Source organism: Sipha flava, unplaced genomic scaffold (assembly GCF_003268045.1).
Source record: "Sipha flava isolate LNK unplaced genomic scaffold, YSA_version1 39_pilon_pilon, whole genome shotgun sequence".
In the NCBI taxonomy this organism is placed as follows: domain Eukaryota; kingdom Metazoa; phylum Arthropoda; class Insecta; order Hemiptera; family Aphididae; genus Sipha; species Sipha flava.
The window spans coordinates 2418363-2437783 of record NW_020273107.1 but is presented as its reverse complement, the minus strand read 5'-3'; the positions used below and the strand labels follow the sequence as shown (position 1 = coordinate 2437783).

The 19421-nt window shown below is 26.0% G+C and overlaps 1 protein-coding gene across 1 annotated transcript; it reads right to left on the bottom strand.

Moving 5' to 3' along the window:
• Positions 1–205: 205 nt before the first annotated feature.
• Positions 206–17706, bottom strand: LOC112688555 (RNA polymerase II elongation factor Ell). Its single transcript, XM_025561810.1, has 9 exons — positions 17165–17706; positions 8698–8751; positions 8513–8628; positions 8302–8418; positions 7609–7991; positions 7391–7547; positions 3148–3459; positions 848–1019; positions 206–783 (listed from the first exon to the last, which is right to left on the bottom strand). Exons 1-9 carry the CDS (start codon positions 17324–17326, stop codon positions 598–600), a joined length of 1659 nt encoding a protein of 552 aa, XP_025417595.1. The 5' UTR covers positions 17327–17706; the 3' UTR covers positions 206–597.
• Positions 17707–19421: the final 1715 nt, after the last annotated feature.

Below are 19421 nucleotides of genomic sequence, written 5' to 3'. Positions count from 1 at the left end.
AATTTATGCGTAATATTATGCATTACACCAATATAATTGAAACTAATTGCATGATATATAAATACATAAGTAGACATATGTCTCATGTTTTAAGTTAAAAGAATAACATTGATAATGATTTCAAATGGTCAAAAAAGAAAACCAATTTTTTTTAGTTATCATACTTGTTGGAATCAAAGCTCATCCAAAATAAGAAAACAAGCACTTGTGTGATAAACAATTTTGATCTTTAGTGTTAAACTTTAATACAAACAAAAATAAAATAAAATAAATATTTCTGGCTAAGTTTTAACACAATCATATCTTCAGGGTATTGCAATAGATCTTAAATTTGAATACCAAATCCCAAAAAAAACAACAAATCATTTAAAGTTATCAATAAGCTCTTATTACTTAGAGCCGGTAACCAATGTAAGGACAGTAAAAAATTATAAATGCACTGACTATTAAACATTGAGCGAACCATTAAGTGATTAGTCACTGATATTTTTATCTCATTTGTGCTATGGAACTATTTTGGGTTTTATAAAAATTATCATTTAGAATAATTATACATTGTATTTTAAAAGAAATAGAAAAAAAATTATAATTGATTGCTCATAGGCAAGAAGAATCTGGTTTTGCAGTTCTAATTAACACTGGATTGTGTTTATCATAGTCATGCACCAGATCTTTAATATGAGACAATTTATTATGAAGATAATCAAATCGCGTTTTGGCTGCTTGGTATTTGTCATCATGTTTTCTTTCATTATATTCTTGTAAAATTTGTTTTTCTAAAATCTACAATTATATAAGTTATAAATAGTATTAACAAAAAATATTTAATAAAATAAATAATATATACCTTATACTCATTTGAGCCCTTAGGATAAAGTAACATGCGATCTTTTAATGTTGCAAATTTATTTCTAACAGGATCCATAATTTCAGCCAAGTGTTTATATTCTTTATGACATTTCATAAATTCTGATTTATATTGCTTCTTTTGCTCTTTATTTGTTATTCGTACAAAATCCCTGTAAATAAAAATTCAAATTTAGTTGAACTTCAAGAGGTAAAACAAATTGTCATAATCTGCAAAATTTGACTTTAATTGTACTATCAAATAATAATAATATAAAGTTATGCTTCCAAAAAAACAATATTTAGAATTATAGTAGGAAATAAGAACATCTGTAATTATATTGGTATAAGTATAATGCAGTAATATATAAGGTAATAATATTTTTTCAACATTTGAAGATATTTTCTTTCCCTTTTGGTAACCCAGTTTTCAACATTTATATATTTGTTTAGTGGCAAATCCACAGAGGTAGTATTGGGGGTTCAAACCATCCTCTTGGGCTTATTTTAAATGTTATTTTTAATAATTGCTTGCGCTCTGTTAATATCAATATCAATAGATCAGTGGCGTTTAATATTAACCAAGTATCCAAATATGAAAATGTAATATTATATACAGATAATAACGTTCTCTATAATACGATATTATTTTAAACGAATTAGCAAAAAAAAAAAAAAGAAAAATTAATTTAATATTATAACTAAAAATTAAAATTTATTTTAATAGGTATTAAATAATGGTTGTTTTTTCTATAATAATAATAATAATTATTATTATTAACTGTAATATTGTAAATATGAGGAGGTATATTATTTTTTAATTTTAATAAGAATAACAATATAATATTTAATCAATAAATGTTATGAAATAAATTTTAAAATGTACATATAGATAATAATATTATGTTGTAGATATATTTTTATTCCTGTAACCACCCCCATAAAGTCATTCTGGGTACGTCACTGGTAAAAGCCTATGGTCACATTTAACCGTTTCCAAGAATTTCTAAATTTCTAAGTTTTAAAAACTAAACAAAAAACTATTTGATAAGTTTTGTACTGGCGATTTGAATTTTTGGCATTTAATATTTTTATGAAAGAATTTAATATAATTCACAAATTACATGACAATATATGCAGGAACACACGATACACGACAAAGTCAAAATTAATCCTAACTTTTATTCAGTCATGTAATTAATCATAATAATAGGCAATCAGCCATACAAGTTTGAAACAATAAGATAAAAATTAAATTTAGATATTTTTGTACAGTACTAATACAGACTGCTATGTGATCAAATTTTATATATAATTTATGTACGAAATATACCTTTAAACTTGCATTTTTCACGTTTTTGTAGTAAAAACATATAATAATTTCATTTTATTCACGATATGCAAAAATATCAAAAATAAAATAAATAAATCTCAAAATGATGTGGACATTATTGACAAAAACAATAAACATAAGTTACAAAAAAAAAAAAAAAAACATACCATTATATATAAATCCAAGTAATAACTCTAAGAAAAGTTTCTCTGAATCTATCTTTGTAGATTCATATATAATTTGTTTTTTCCTGTTTACTTAGTTCTCATTTATTTAATAATAGGTTAATAACCTTAAAACATATATAATTATAATAAAAAATCCTAAATAAGATTTTAAATATGTATTTTAACTAATAATTAGGGTCTAGACTTTATGCATTTGCATCTTTTTTTTATAAAAAACATTCAAGTTTCGTCTTTATAAAAATTGAATTCATCATGTCATGCAAAATTTAATAGTATACATTATATTTTGAATTTTACAGGTAATTTTTGGTTGAAATGTTATTTTTCAGTATTTTTAGTGAATTTATATGTCTATTTTTTTGTTTTAATATATTTAAAGTCGGGTTCGACTGTGAAATCAGAGTGAATTTTTGTGCATATTCTGAGGTTCTATAGATTTATAATTTTTTTTTTTTAAATAAAAGACATAAAATCAAGTCTCAAAATACCTTTAGGTCAATAAAATATTAATTTTTATATATTTTGTTTAAACTAAGTTAAAATATAAAATGTGTTATTATTTAGTTTATTAAAACTGTGCAAATTGTTTAATGATGACAAGATATAACATTATACTTGTCTTAAAATGATAGTATATTTTGCAAAATAAAAAATACATTTTGAGAGTTTTTTATTTATACATTAATCTCTACCCCGAGCTATGCGACTTCGACTTCTAAAACTTACCCATATATTTTTACTAAAAATGATTATTTATAAAAATGTTAAATTTTTACTTACTGAATATATTTTGGTATTGGGTTGGTTTGAGAAGGTGCATGATTAGGTGATCGTATTATCGACTGAGTACTAGAAACAATTGGTGGAGGACTATTTGATGATAATTTTTTCTCAGGTGCAGGATGTTTAAAATGAGATATACGCATTCTTTTGGTTTGAAAACCATCAGCACCGTTGTAGTAACCCGGTCTTTTGTTACCATGTACATTATTAGGAGGACTGCTGGGAACAGTGCTACTTGGTGACTGTTCACTACTACCAGAACTTCCAGTATCACTTAATCCAGGAGGTGTTAAATTTTGAGGCTTCCGTCTAAAAATATATAAATAAAGTTTATTTAAACTGACAAATATTGATTGTTTTTTAAAGTTACCAGTCAAAGCTCAAGCCTGAAATTAGGTTATTACCTAACAAATTGATTATTTCAACTCGGTCATATTAAGCTATGTCTGGTAATGAAAAAAGTGGTGTAATGGAGCGTATACGCGTGTATACGGCGTATAACGACTTCTCCATTTTTTGATTGATGCGTATACTTATAGTACAATTTGTGATACACAGGTATACGGGTACATTGATACTAACTATAAACAGTATAAATGATTTTGCCCTGTTTCCTAAAATTCCAAAGAAATTTCTTTGCTATCATGTCTAATATTATGTTTACATTTTACAAATCTATTTTTAATTTTAATGCATGGAAGCAGTGGCATACATACGGGGGGGGGGTCTAGGTTCAAACCCCCTCAAGACCAAAAAAAAAAAAAAAAAATGTTTTATTATTGATGACGTGTAATATATTCGTAGTTTCATTATTACGCTTTGAACTTAAAATATACAACTATACAAATATTATGATAATCAAATAATTGTATTGACAGTTGTTTGAAAAGTTTTGGTAACTATGTTGTTTTTATTTTCCAATAGCTATTAATTTACTGTAATGTAAAAGTAAACTGTAAATTGGTAAAAAAGTTGTATAAAATAATATCTATTTATAGCAGTTATTTAAAGCAACGAAAAAAAAGATAACGATTATTTTTTTTAACCCCCCTCCCCCAGAGCAAGATTAAATGTACGCCACTGCATGGAAAAATTGTTGAAAAAGCTGTTACACTACTGCAATAGTCTAAATTTGTATTTTATTGTTATTAAATTAAATTCTTTATTTTGTAAGCCTATCTTATCGCTCACGAACAAAACATTACTACAAGAGAACGGAATCATATAGATACTAATTATAAATCTGCCATAACATCAATTACTACTGAGAGACATCAAAAATCAATTGAGTATATTTTTAAGATTATAAAATTATTGTAACTCCTGTACTACAAGGTATGTAAATAAAGTAATGAGACTGTTTTTATATAATATTTGTATTGAATTAAAATGACTATTTTATATTATCTTCTTCGAAGTAATTTCCTAGGGAATCCACACAGCTGGAGTCGATGTTTCCACTGTTCGTGGTAGTTCTGGAACTGAGTTATTAGAATAACTTTCAGTTGATCGGTTACAGATGTTCGAATGTTTTCTAAAGTCCCAAAATGTCACCTTTGAGGTGAACTTTTAATCTTGAAAAAGAAAAGTCACAAGGGCTCAAGCCGGGCGAATAAGAGGGCTGAGGAGCCACGGAAATATTTTTTGATGTCAAAAACTGGTTACAAAAAATCAAGATACCTATCTCTCCTGTTGTCCTTCTGATCTTGCTACAGAAATTTTGGAACCATTTTTCGCAGATTTTTTTTCATCTCAAAATGATCGATTAAAATCTAATAAACGATGGTATGAGTTAATCACAACTGTTCCTCGATCATTTTGACAGGCAACCAAAGATCGGATCGGACAAGATCCCGAACTTTGATGATTTTTTCATAATTTTTTACAGTTAAAGGCCTTCCACAACGAAGTTCATCTTCAATCAACTCTTTGCCGTCTGAAAATGCCTTAAACCACCTAAAAACCTAAGACTTTGAAAGTACTCTATCTCCATATGCTTATTGGAGTTTTTGAAAAATTTCCAACGCATTGTGCCCAAGCCTGAAACAAAATCGGATAACACATCTTTGCTCGAAATTGTTGTCACTCATTTTCAGAACGTTATAAATAGAAACGGTTTATAAAAATTATCACTACGGACCAACACATGAATTTTCCGAAAGTCGAAACTCGTACTGAAGGTACATTAGATGTTTATCTACAAAACTTATCAATTGGAAAGCTATTAGTGTAACCGATATGTTATGATAATATCAGTCTCATTACTTTATTTAGACACCTCGTATATATCTGTATCTTGTTTTATTTTATCAGTTGTTAAATAAATATTATTATTATTATGAAACACTTATAGAAAATTAGGTTTTATTTTATAAAACCTAATACCATTTAAACCTTTTTATTTTTTTACGGGAGGGAGTGGGAGCTAACCCCCTTTCTAATCCCTTTCACTTATTATTAGTGTATACTCAAGACTTTTTATGACTACATCACTGATAAAGTATAATTTATTTAATGTGTTATAATCACATAATAATTATTTTTCAAATTCTCTGTAAAAATGAATAAGTCAGAAAAATTAAAAAACACAAATAATAACAGACCTCATTACCATGAGCAATTCAAGATTGAGTGTATAAAATAAATGGCAATAATTCATTACATGAATTACATTACTAAACATTCAAAATAGTTAAAAAAAAACTAAGAAAATTTATAAAAATTAAATTAAGACAAAATAAATTGTACTATATACTTAAAATGTATTATACTCAAGTATATTCATACTGGTGATGCCCGTTTCCACCAAAAGTGTATTATTTACATTCCCTTTTCCACCAATATCTGTTTCCACCAAATGATATTGACCACGTTTTTACTAAAAAAATTGTATACTACGCTTAAATTAAAAGCTTTAGCGCAGAAATAACTTTATTTAACATATACTATTAATTCAATAAATATAAAATCAATGTATAATATATACAATATAGGTTGAAAAATGTTAAATTTTATTCATAAAAATGGTCAGATATAAAAAGGTGAAAAAATGATATATTATGGTATACAATACCTTAGTTATCTATGTAAATTATAACTATATATATATAATTAGTTGATATTTGTTAACTGATCCAATAAAAAATTGAAAGTTCTTTAGTTCTAGTGTTTTATTTCCACTTTTACTTTCAATAACTTTAGCCATCATAGAATTATAAATTTTAAAATTTACGTTTTATTTTAACACACACAAAGTTGTAATGCACTATTTGAACTATGCCATCTTTTTACTTGTTCATAAAGTATTTGATTATTTAGATATTATCATGGTTAATGTTATGAGTACATGCATAAGTACGATAACGGTTTAACATACAATTAAAGACAATAAATGTACAATATACATTGATTATATTGTGTGTATATTTATATATATTTTACATCAATTCGAAAAGCTCATGAAAAGTACAAGTATTCTATTTTATTTGGTGAAAACAGATATTGGTGGAAACATGTTACGCCCATTCATACATATGAATTATTTATTAAACAATGTTTTATTATCCACCACAATTGGACACTGAAATAAAGAATATTGTTTACGTAATGATAAAATATTTTGGTAATACTTTTTTTTTAAATACGTTTTACATTTTAACTTAACATAATAATAATCATGGTATAACTAACTATAAGGTTATTTTATTTTCTCATATTATATTACATAGTAAAATATTTTTATTTTAACAGCTACTTTTTCAAAACTCATGTGGGTACCTTAAAATATGATGCTTTACAATTATAAGAACATAGTAAAATTAGGTTATATTAACAATGTTCATATCTTTGTGATACACTCTGTTGAGTAAATTAAATATTATCAATAGAAGAGCCCCTGAAAAATAAATGTTTTGAATGGAAAACATGGAATGACTAAATATTTACAAGCTATTTGTTTACAATAATATGTCTATAATTAATTTAAATGTTACAAAAATCTTAATTATCTTTTGTGGTAAGTATTTTAAAATGTTTACATATTAACTCATAGTTATATAGTACAATTAAGTTAAACTAAAATTTGGTTTTTAATTTTTATTTAACTTATTTAAATTCTTAAAAATAAAAAAAAATGTTAAGGCATTGTTGTTTAAGAGAAACTTATATCAATAGACTTTTAGCTTATTATGATTTGTATATTTCCTATCTACAAAAATTACAAGTATAAAATGTAATTTACCGTTTTAATATTATGTGATCCTGACTGCTATAAAATGGCCAGTCTTCTTGAACATCATTCCAAATATGCCTCAATAAATAATATACATTATCTTTAGCTTGAGCTACTTGACTAAGTATTGACATAATTTGTGTTCTATCTTTATCTTTCAAACCATCTGAAAATGTAAAATTTGTTGAATAACAAAATACATAATAAAATAAAAAAGGAGAACAAACCTCTATTTAATATACTAATTAATTCCGGTTTCTTGTACGGCCTTAATGCTAAAAGATGAATAATTCTATCCCGTAATGGTTTTTTGCTAATATCTGATGTATGATTGACAGGTGATGGAATATGTGGGGGTATTGGTTTGGAAATTATAGGTTTTGGAACGTTATTTATAATATTAATATTATTAACATGATTAACATTATTAACATGATTAACATTATTAACATGATTAACATTATTAACATTATTAACATGATTGACATTACTAACATTATTAACATTATTATAAGTATTATTGTTATGACGGCTAGCTCTAATTTGAGCAGGATTTTTTCGGATCTTACGACCAAGAGCCGATTTACTATCAAGTTCGATTTCCCGTGTACTGTAAAAAAAAAAAGAATATTATTATATTTATAATACTCCAGTAGCTTTAGTGACTTGATATATTGTTAAAAGTAAATTTATTATATTTTAAAGAATTTAATTCAAAATTAATTTTATTTAACATATCAATTATTGAAGTAAATATAAATAAGATTTGTATAATTTACATAAATAAATAATATATTTATTTAATTTTAAAATTAAATTTATATTAATATATAATACCTTTAAATACGATCCTCAATGGACCTTTAAACTGAGAAAATAAAAATAAATAAGATAAATAAATAGTCACTAATTCACTATACCATGACTTCTTATGTAATTCTTCAACAGCAACCATCCTATGTCTGGTAGCTTCATACACATCATCATTTGCAAGTACTCGGATACGTCTATTTAAAGTACCAACATATTCTAATGATCTATAAAAAAGTAAAACAAAATATTTAAATTTTTTATATAGTTAATTTAATACTTTTTATTAGAACTATAATAAATAATTTAAATTCCTAGTACCTAGAAGTATTTTGACGAATACATTCAAAACTACTTCGAGGACCAGCAACATCGGTTGTATTGGATAAACTAAAGTCAAAAGTATAATTTTTTGATATGCTAGGTACGCATAATTGCTAAAAAAATAAAAACAGAAAAATTAAATAACTTCTATAACAGTTCATTTTAAAAAAAATAATACTTACGCCTTCATTGCCCTTAAATTGTATTCTAGGCTTAGGAAGATTTTCTGAGTTACCCTAAAACAAATATAAATATTCATAATATTATGTGTTAGTGATAAATAAATGTTATTTAGTCGTCCAATTAGTCGATTGCCCAAAAAGCGAGTTAATTAGTGTACAAATTGTCAATTTAAAGTAAAATGTAATCATATTATACGGTTTATCATTAAAAACAACAAACAATCCAAGAGCTTAATATTTTAATATTTTGTAAAATAATACATTATATTCTTAAACACTATACCGATTTAATAAACCATTATTATTATGGTTATTTTTGAATACTTTAACTGAATATTTCATCATTAATAAATACAAATCAACTGACAATTATGTTCAAATAAATAGATTAATTATAATTTAGTGATTTAATATTTGATGCTAACGAAAACTATATATTAAAAAAAAAAAAGGTACAATATTAAATGTTTTGATTGAACCTGACTTTTGGGTTGGACCATGGCCAGCTTGCCCAGTTGGCCCCTACTTCTTACGAATGCAACTGATACTTGTATATTATTATACCATTTACGTATTATATTAGTCGTATTAATAAGATTACCAACTTATAATTACTAAAACCATATGTAATTTAAGAAAACAATCGCGGACTTTTATATACCCGTACATATAAATAATACTTCATACTTTTGTTATTGAGTCTACGATGTTCTGTGCTAGCATGAATTATGAACATGTTACCTTACTTAAAATATAGTGTAGATGACGCGCGAAACTATAATTATATTTTTGTTTATTTATAACATAACAAACAGTGGAATGTTTAAAATTATTTTCTCGATGTTCGTATACATAATATGTTTAACAATTTAGCTTGATAATATTATAATTATTATATTGTAATAAAATATAAGTAAATACCTAAAATAATGTTTAAAAATTAATTTAGTATTCCTTAATAAATATATATTAAACCAGTGTAGATGCAGGTAGATCAAAGTTATTTTTAAAATAATCATATTAGATACAGGAACGTTTAAATGAACAAGAGAAGTAGGAGGTACAACATTTTTAAATCTTTGACAAGATAATAAGAATGGATGTCAAATTGTTATTGGTAGGTCATTCTTAGGCTTCGCACAGGTAGCTGTGAGAGCTGGCCTATTGACGTTTATGACCCAAATACCAAACTCATAGTCTGTAACAGCAATAATAGTAGTATATTATATACATTATATTATATTTAATATAAAAAATAGTATAGCAGCGCAGCAGTGGTAGCGGCGAAACTTTCACTTTTTGTCATACAATTGGTCCTGACCTTGTCCTCAACACCAACAAATATTTGAGCCTTGTATTAGTTATATTTATTCGAGTTATGCCATTTAATTTATTATTCAAACTATATATGTAATGTAATAAACACTAATAACTTCATTAAAATTGAACAATTGATTGATGATTACGAAAAAAACATTAAAATACAATTTTTTCACAAATGAACAACTGAAAACAAAATTTACTTTTGGTAATCATGTTAAACATAATTTTTAATAATAAAAAATACGAGAAGACACCGAGAAAAGATACATTATCTTAATATAGTATATCTGGTTCCTTAAGATTGAAGATGATAAACTTCGAAGTTCATAAAAAAACTTACTATGGAAAGAAATTACATGAAACTGATTTGAACACATAAGATAGTAGGTTCACATTTTTATTTGTTGCGTATTACATATCTTCAGGTGAAAAAGCGGGTGAAAGTACGAGTGCTAAAGACGAAAGGATAATTATGTTACATACAATGCTGTTTTATAGCTAGTTAAAACCAGTTTTAACTAAACCATTACTTTATGAAGAATATAAAATGAGTTTTAGCCCAGATTTTATTTTGCATTTATACACCTTGAAACGTATGAAACATTTATTAAACACATTTTATGTATCATATGGCACACATATACGAGCAGCCAGACCCTGATATACGCAAGTGCAGATGGAGCACTTGCATTTGGCCCGCAACTTCTGGGCCCCCCCCCGGTCACTGTAGGTTGTAGAAAATTGTATTTTTAAATTAATTCCAAAAACATTCATTTTGTAAAATGTGTCTAATATCAACTGTCAATGTTTAAAGTTTAGAATATTTTTATCATTAAATTTTTAGTTGAATTTTGGTTATTTTTGTCATTCCACATCCCAGTTCTAATCAGTAACCATCACAAAATATTAAAATAATAATAATAAAAAATTATTTGAACATCGGAAATATTTGATACCTAATAACTATTTATAGATTTATTCGAGCCCAGTATTTACAGATTTACGTCGTTGGTGACGCCATGAGCGTTTCATTCACGCAATCACCATTTTTAGAACCACTGGTTTATATTTCATTCGATTTTGAAATTTTATAAGTATTGAGATAGATATTTGAAATTTTTAAACATATAAATATTTTTTATATTATCAACATGTCCCCCCCCCTTAACGTAGATTTTTTTGACTTGGGGGCCCCAAAAAAAAATTGTGCACTTGATCCTTTATTAACTTTATTAAATCAGGCCCTGCGAACAGCTATTGAAATTAATTTCTATTACTATTGATATCTTTAACTAATTTGAAGTATAGTAGTATAAAACGTCTCAAATTACTAATAAATCAATACAGTTCTTTAAAGTAAAAAAATTAAATAGTTAATATTGTCTTCACATTACTTAAGCATCACAGTTAAACTATGCTATTAAATAAGTCTTAATTAATAGTATAGTTTAACTCTGATGTACGAATAAATTTGTATATAATAAATTCCGGTCAAAAATAGTATTTTACATTTATAATAGAACAATAAAAATGTTCAAATTACTTTTTTCTTCTCACTACAAATTATGTTTGACATGAACTTTTAAACATTTATAGATTAAATCTTAAAATAATTCACAAAAACAAAAATCTGTATCCTGTCGACCTTCAATAAAATTAAAATAATATTTTATCGATCTTCATTTCGTGGATTTATACGTTTACTAAAACTAAATTAATTAGTTAATACTTTGACCTTGATTTTAATTTCGTCAACATTGCCGATAAGCCAGCTGACATTGTAAAGGAAAAACAATTACTATCATAAATTCACCAATGTCACTAAGTTTTAAGCACTCAATCATTATTTTTCGTTCTTCTTAATACAAATTGAACTAATAGATAACTTGATCCAGATGAATTCTTATAAAAATTATATAATTAGTTACTGTATATTTTAAAATAATAAACAATGGTTACTATTAGTGCTGTACCGAGGGCAGGGCAAACGGGGCACTCGCCCAGGGCCTCGTGCCACCAAGGGCCTCGCGTTTATACAATAATATATATATATAAAACATACCATGTATAAATTATAGATATAGATATAGATATAGATTATAGATATATGGATTGAGAATCGCTATTCTGGTGTACCTATGGATTTCGATATAATATTGTAGTGCCTCGAATTCTAATGATGCCCAGGGCCTCGCAGAACCTAGGAACGGCACTGGTTACTATTATAGTATTAGGAGAACTTATTAAGAAGTTATCATAATATTGGAATAGTAACATAATCGAGGTAACACGCATCTAATTTATATGTTTAATACAAATATAATATTCAGATAACCAGTTACATTATTTTATGGATTGAATATTTTCATTAGGTATGAATTAGGAACACATACAAAAATACATACAACACTTCAAAAACAAATTCGAGTTTCTCGAAAAAAGCGTACATTTAATTCGATAAAAACTCCCCCCTAAGAAAAGATATTAAACAACATTGTTGCCAAATCTAATTTAAATGATAAAAACGAGTTTTCAAATCAAAATTAAAATGGTAGATTCTATAGAATAAAAAAAATTGTATGTTTATAACGGAATTAATTTGTTTATAAATAATATCAAGGACGTAGAAAGAGTTGCGTTTGTAATACATTTGTACTGATTTTTCATCAAAAACAAAATTCAAAAGAAGATAGATATTTTGCATATAATGTTTATGAAATTAACTACATTTTAATGCAAAATAATAAAAAGTAAAATATCTAAAATGTACAAGGAATCTATATTAAGCGATAACTCAATTTTTTTCATTTATATATAATCTATATTTTTATCAATTAATAATTGCAATTTTGGTTGAGTATTTTTTATTTTTTTTTTTACATTTATTAGACAATATAATACAGTTACAATAATCATGCATACAGAAATAATAAAAGGATACATTTGAGGAGAGTAGAGATCCAGCAGTAACACTTGGACTTAGTAAAGATTTATTATTACTATATTACATACATATTTGTACTATTTAATTAAGTTATGACTTTATAATATAAACAACATTTATTTATTTATTCAATTCATTTTCAATATGTTATCATTTAAAAATAGAAGAAAAAATGTACAACTAAATAGTAAATATGAAATAAAATTTCAGAATATTAAATGTTTTAGTTTTCCCAGGGTATATTATAAATTATTTAATTCTTCAATAATCACTTTCAGGCAGTAAAAATACATGTAATGTGTTGTACATATATATATATAATTTATTTAGAATGTAAATTGGATAAATAACGTGTACAAGTTCTGTATTTTTTTTATTTTCTCAGTAATTTTCTATGATTCTTTAATACAAATAATAAAAAAAAAAAGCATTCCATAACACATCAACTTTTTTTTTCTGATAAATCAGTTATTTATTTTAGAGAATTTAAAAATGAAATGATCCTACTATGCACTCAAAATACCAAGAAAATTAATACAATAAATTACCATCTATCTTATTGGATCTATAAGCACATAATTATTTTTTATTTATAAATATATTTACAATAAGTTAGTTAGTTAATGATCATTGGAGATTAGATTTATTATGGTGATATTAAACATCTTATTTATCCTCCTGGAAATTATACTTTGTCATAATTATTAAGTATCTTAAATTGTGAAAAATAAAGTAAAAAACAAAAGTAGTATATTACATTTTATTTAGATTTATAAATAATAGATATCTATAATATACATATTATTTATTCATTGTTTATAATCTTTGTTTGATTAAAAATAAATAAAATTTACCAAATATTTTTTATAAAAAATACTTAAAATTAATAGATATACAATTCTACTAAAAAAGTTTATATATTTTTTAAATGGAACATCAAATGCATATAATATTTGTGAAAACATTATATACTCACTTTTTAATTCATTTTTAGATAAATTATTCATTTAGCATTATTTAATAATAATGTTTTAAAAGAAAAAAATATGAATTAAATATTTAATTACTTTCATAAAATTATGTAAAATAAAAAATAAAATAAAAATTATATAACAAAGTGTATAGCACTATATATAGTATATATTTATAACAATATATCATATCTAACAACATATTTATAATCTACAAGTTGTATCAAACATTTTAAAATAAATGTTAAGCTTTCCATAATTCTTCTAATTTGAACCATTTCTTTTTTTTTTTTTTTTTAAAACACTAATATAGGCAAATCTTTTTTTAGAAATATTTCATTCCAACATACAAACTTATAAAAAACAACAAAAATCAATGATGAGATTTAGGCTATACTTTTATTATACATCTATACATAATAATACCTTTTTACACATTTATTAGAATGATAAGTTTTTTTTACTGATGTTTAAAAATATATCATAACTTTTTTATGGCTAAAATAAAATAATTAACCACTTGAATAAAAATATTAAAGAATTAATTTTATATTATAAAGTAACTCATCCTATCAGAACTATAATATCAAATTTTTAAATAAAACAAAAATTCCTGCATGAATTCACTGGTTGTGATACCTTCTATATTAATAAAACAAGAATATTCTATATGGCTTTTGGGCTTTTAATTTATAATTGTTCTCAGAATTCACACAAATTAATAATTATTTCCGATAATAATAAATAATTTTAATACTACCTATATTTTTTTTTTGTCAATCTTAAATTAGATATCCAAATATCATTTAAAAATAAATTATGTAACCATCAATACTAATTCTTAACTAATGATGTCATAAAATTAAATTATAAATAATAAATATACAGGTTAAGTACTATTAAATAAATAAATAAAATTAAAACACTAAATCCATCATTACTTTGTGCAATAATTACTTCTTTTTAAAACACAATAGTTAATATGTAACGTCAATAATGTAAACATTAAAATTCAAGGGTATTAAACTCCTTTCTCAAGTTAAAAACATTACAAATATAACATAAAAGCTCAAAAATATAATAAAACATTAAATACATCCTATTCTTAACAAAATTTTATGGGTCATTTCAATATTATTGAATAGGATACAAGGACATATTTTCCTAGACAAATAAATTAGTAAAATATTGATAATAAATATACAACACAATTATAACACTTTGAAAATAATGTATACTTTTTCATAAAAACAATTAAAATATTATGAACATATTTGCTGACCGAAGAAAAATAGAGGCTTTTGAAACATGGTGCTGGCAAAGGGTCTTAAAAATTCCCTGGACAGACCGAGTGACTAATGAAGAAGTGTATAAAAGAATAAACGAAAAAGGTCAATATGGATGAAAATCATGGATGGAAGAAAGTAGTCGATAGGACATCTTATAAGAAACAATACATGGATAACAAATATAATTGAAAGAAAAACCGAGGGAAAACCAGAAAGAGGAAAACCTAAACAGTCATATATGAAACAAATCATGTTGGATATAAGAAGAGAGTCATATGTAGAACTAAAGAGAGTCCCAATGAATAGAGATGAATGGAAGAATATTTCATCATTCAACCAACATACGAATTGAAAAAAAAAACAACATATTTGTGCATTTAATCTCTTGTTAGAATAACATGTTTTGTCTAATAACACTGGTGATAATATATTATGTATATATATATATATATATTTAAGTATTTTGAATTAAAAACAAAATATCTTGCTCTATATTTTAATTTTAGTTAATATTTATAAAAATACTTTAAATTAATTATAAGTTTTTCAACATAATTAACTATTATTAGTATTATTACGCAAAAAAAATGTTATACACAAGAGTTTAAGATCATTAGATATTATAGGTTAATTACTGTAATTTATGAATATAATAAATAAAATCTATAAAATTAGAACTAAAAAGAAATAAAAATAAAAAAAATTATAAATTATCATTCCGTAGTATACATGCTTTATCATCATTTAATTTGTATTATTTACAACATGAAGAATAGAATATTACAAAATAAAATAAAATTTGTTATGAATAAAAATTTTAATATATTAAAATACTAAGCAGATACATTTTTCTCTTGCTAAAAATATATATAGATGTATATATAAATACATATACATATAAATAATAAAAATTTAAAATGCTTCAAAATGGTTTTAGTTTTAAATTATTGAAACTTATTTTGGATCTATATGACAAGGACTTCTAAAAACTATTTATAATAATATAAAATACCTAATATTTATTAAAATTAATGAAATTAATCAGAAAGTAAAATTAAATAAAGATAATTGATTTATAAAAATTTTTTGTATATCATTCAGAAAACTTGTAGCACAAGTAATCAAATATAGTAGTTAAATATTTTGAAGTAACAAAACAGAACACATTTTTATTAAAATTGAAAATTGTTTAGTATTGTATATACTACTGATTTTACACCATCTATAATGTCAAAATGAGTTTATTTACTTTTACATTACTATTTCAATTTCAAAACAGCTAAAGGGCCACACAAAATATTTTTTTCCTGATCCTTATTTAGATGGACATAGTTTTCAGAAAATATATTAAACATCAACTTAGGATAAAGAAATATTAAATAAAACTTGGGAGAGCGATAAAACTATTGTTAACAAATTTGGGCAAGAAGATCCTAATGAGCAGACAGTATGAAAAACCAGCTGTTTGAAACATTGAAATATGTTTTTTGGTATCTAGGTATGCAAATTTATTTTGTGAATTTTAATCCTTTGAATATTTAATTAGATATAGAGCATAGCTGGATATAAAATAATTCACTATAATACCCACACACTATAACAATTGAAGTTATAACTGAGAAAAGATATATTTTTGTGAGTAGAACAACATATTATCTCATTTGGAAAGTACCCTATGTTTGCAGTTTTAAGAAAGTGCTATTAATTTGGACTGATTAATTGTTTTGAACTGTGATTGTGACGTGTGCCAAAACCACAGATGCTAAAGACGAAGGCATGAAGGCCTGGAGTATAGGCCACGAAAACCGTGATGGTCGATATGGAAAACGTTGGGTTTGTGGACGTGGCCAAAGGGAAAAGAAGATGCGAGAGAAATCAAGCACAAATGAACACGAAGAACAGTGAAAAGCATTGAGAGATGGAATAGCTAGCACACTTACCTGTTGACAGCATCTCAAGTAGTCCTCGACAGCTTTCAGACAGGAATCGGTGAGCTTGACGAAGAACAGAGTTTTGTTTTTGCTCGTCCTTTGCTTGGGCATAAGGCCATTGTTCTGGTTCGACGATAAACTATATTGCACCCCAGCAGCCAGAGCGGACATCGCGGCAAATCGTCGTGGTAACTGCAGTTTGATAGCACGTAGTTTTGATGTCGAAGGGAAATTTTTTAATTCTCGTTACAAACGAATCATAATGCAATAGCGATGGTCGCGGACGTATACGAGCATAGGAAAAAGATTACGAGACTGCTATTTCATTAGATGGTAAATGGTACAAGATACCAGGTGCTTACGGTAACGTCTAGCTGATACGCACACCTAGGCCTCACGCAGTAGTGACGTCACTAACGTATAAAGTCTACGACGACGGCAGCAGCGATTGCGTCTAAGACGCCGCGACATTAGCAGCTGTTAGCTACTGTTGCCGCCGCCCGCTCACGCAACACCGTTTTCCCGTGTGATTACGCAGCACAATTGCTGTCACAACCACAAATACTACTACTATTACTACGCTGATACTACTGATACTACAACTACTACTACTGTCTACTACTACTACTACTACTACTAATAATAATAATACTACTAATAATACTACTACTGCTACTACTACTACTAATATTATAACTCCGAGACGACCACAAGTGCTACCGATATTCTACTGATAATCGTAACTATTTTTACCATATTATTATTAACTTTATGTCTATTTGAATTCATGATAGCATGAGCAGAATATCATACCATGCGATCGCTCTAGTATAAGCAAATTATTATTATTGTTTTCAAATGGCAAATATACGAGGAAACGGTGTGCCGAATGCTGTTATCGCGCACTTACGATATTACGTCACGACATCGTAACGTTATCGGAAGGTCACGCGCGCCAAAAATTAAATTAAATTCTTTCCACGGCGGTTGTTCTGTTTTTTGAAAAAACAACGGGTCGGCGCGCTATTCTTCTGGAAGCTCTTGTTTGACAATACGATCGACACGAAAAATGACACTGTACCATGCATGTAGTTTGTACTGTACATGTATACCATACCTAGTGTTTATTTCAGTGATATGGTAGGGGGGTATTTCCCCCCGGAAATTTACGATACCCCCCCCCCCCCCCCGGGGGATAGAAGGTCTGAAATCAACACTGATCTATGCCGTATATGGTACTTCAGGTTTGACGTGACACGCGTTAAATCTATGAATACATGGTTTACTAATGCATTGATTCACGTTTGAGCTTCAAAACAATAGCATTTTCCTAAAAATTCTAACAAGCGCAGTACCTATCAATACTAAAAATTTGTCCAGTTCTCACGAGAGCTATTTGTATTTTCAAATTTAAATCATTTTTTTAGGATAATATGCAAGGGTGCATTGGTACGTATACGCGGATTTATACCCGTCAGCGAATCTTTGATTTTCGGCGTATACTTAATGTAAAATATTATTTTATGGATATACGCTTCTAAATTATCTCAAAAACCAAAAAAATTAAAAAATGTAATAGTTCAGTGGAAAAAATTGCTATGAACTATGAAGTTGAATGAAATATTTTTCTGTTGAAGATTACAGTGTACGCTGCGTTTAGAGTATTTTAAGTTAAATTTAGTTAATAACATTGAATAAAATAATATGGAGTATAGACATTTAGCCCATAGTTCTTAAATCTGCATCTGCATATATATATATATATATATATAATGTAATTTTATATTTTATAGTCTCATTAGAAGTTATAAACATGTATATAGGATTAATTTAATTTATTTAAGCTTAGCGAGAAAAAAAATTGGGGAGCGAAGAAAGAACATTTTTTTTTTAAAATTAATTTCCTAATTTTTTTAGAGCTTAGGTATATCCATAAATATATTTACCAATACAACACTGACATTTTGAGTCGTAAGCTATTACCACTACAGTCGTCCGCGAATACGAACACACCTAGAAAGCTGAAACCCATGTTTATGTTGGGCAGTTGCCCTTTACGTTTTCAAAATAGACTAATTGTTAGTTACAATTTTGTCAGTTTTACTAGAAAATTTTCCATCTTTATATTCGATTAATAAACATGGAGAGGGGTATTTGTTTTTAACTTAAATTTTTCATCATACGTTATTGAATAAACATGGTTTTTAAATAATTCGTTTAACTTATAATGTTTTTATGTCATAATTTAAACGTTTAATTGAAAATG

Excerpts from the sequence above, each read along its gene's own strand:
- LOC112688555 (XM_025561810.1), bottom strand. The coding sequence starts at position 17,326 with ATGTCCGCTCTGGCTGCTGGGGTGCAATATAGTTTATCGTCGAACCAG. Across the intron at positions 8,629-8,697 it reads AATTTAAGGGCAATGAAGGC|CAATTATGCGTACCTAGCAT; the intron begins GTAAGTATTATT and ends TTATTTTTTTAG. Across the intron at positions 7,992-8,301 it reads GAATTACATAAGAAGTCATG|TACACGGGAAATCGAACTTG; the intron begins GTATAGTGAATT and ends TTTTTTTTACAG.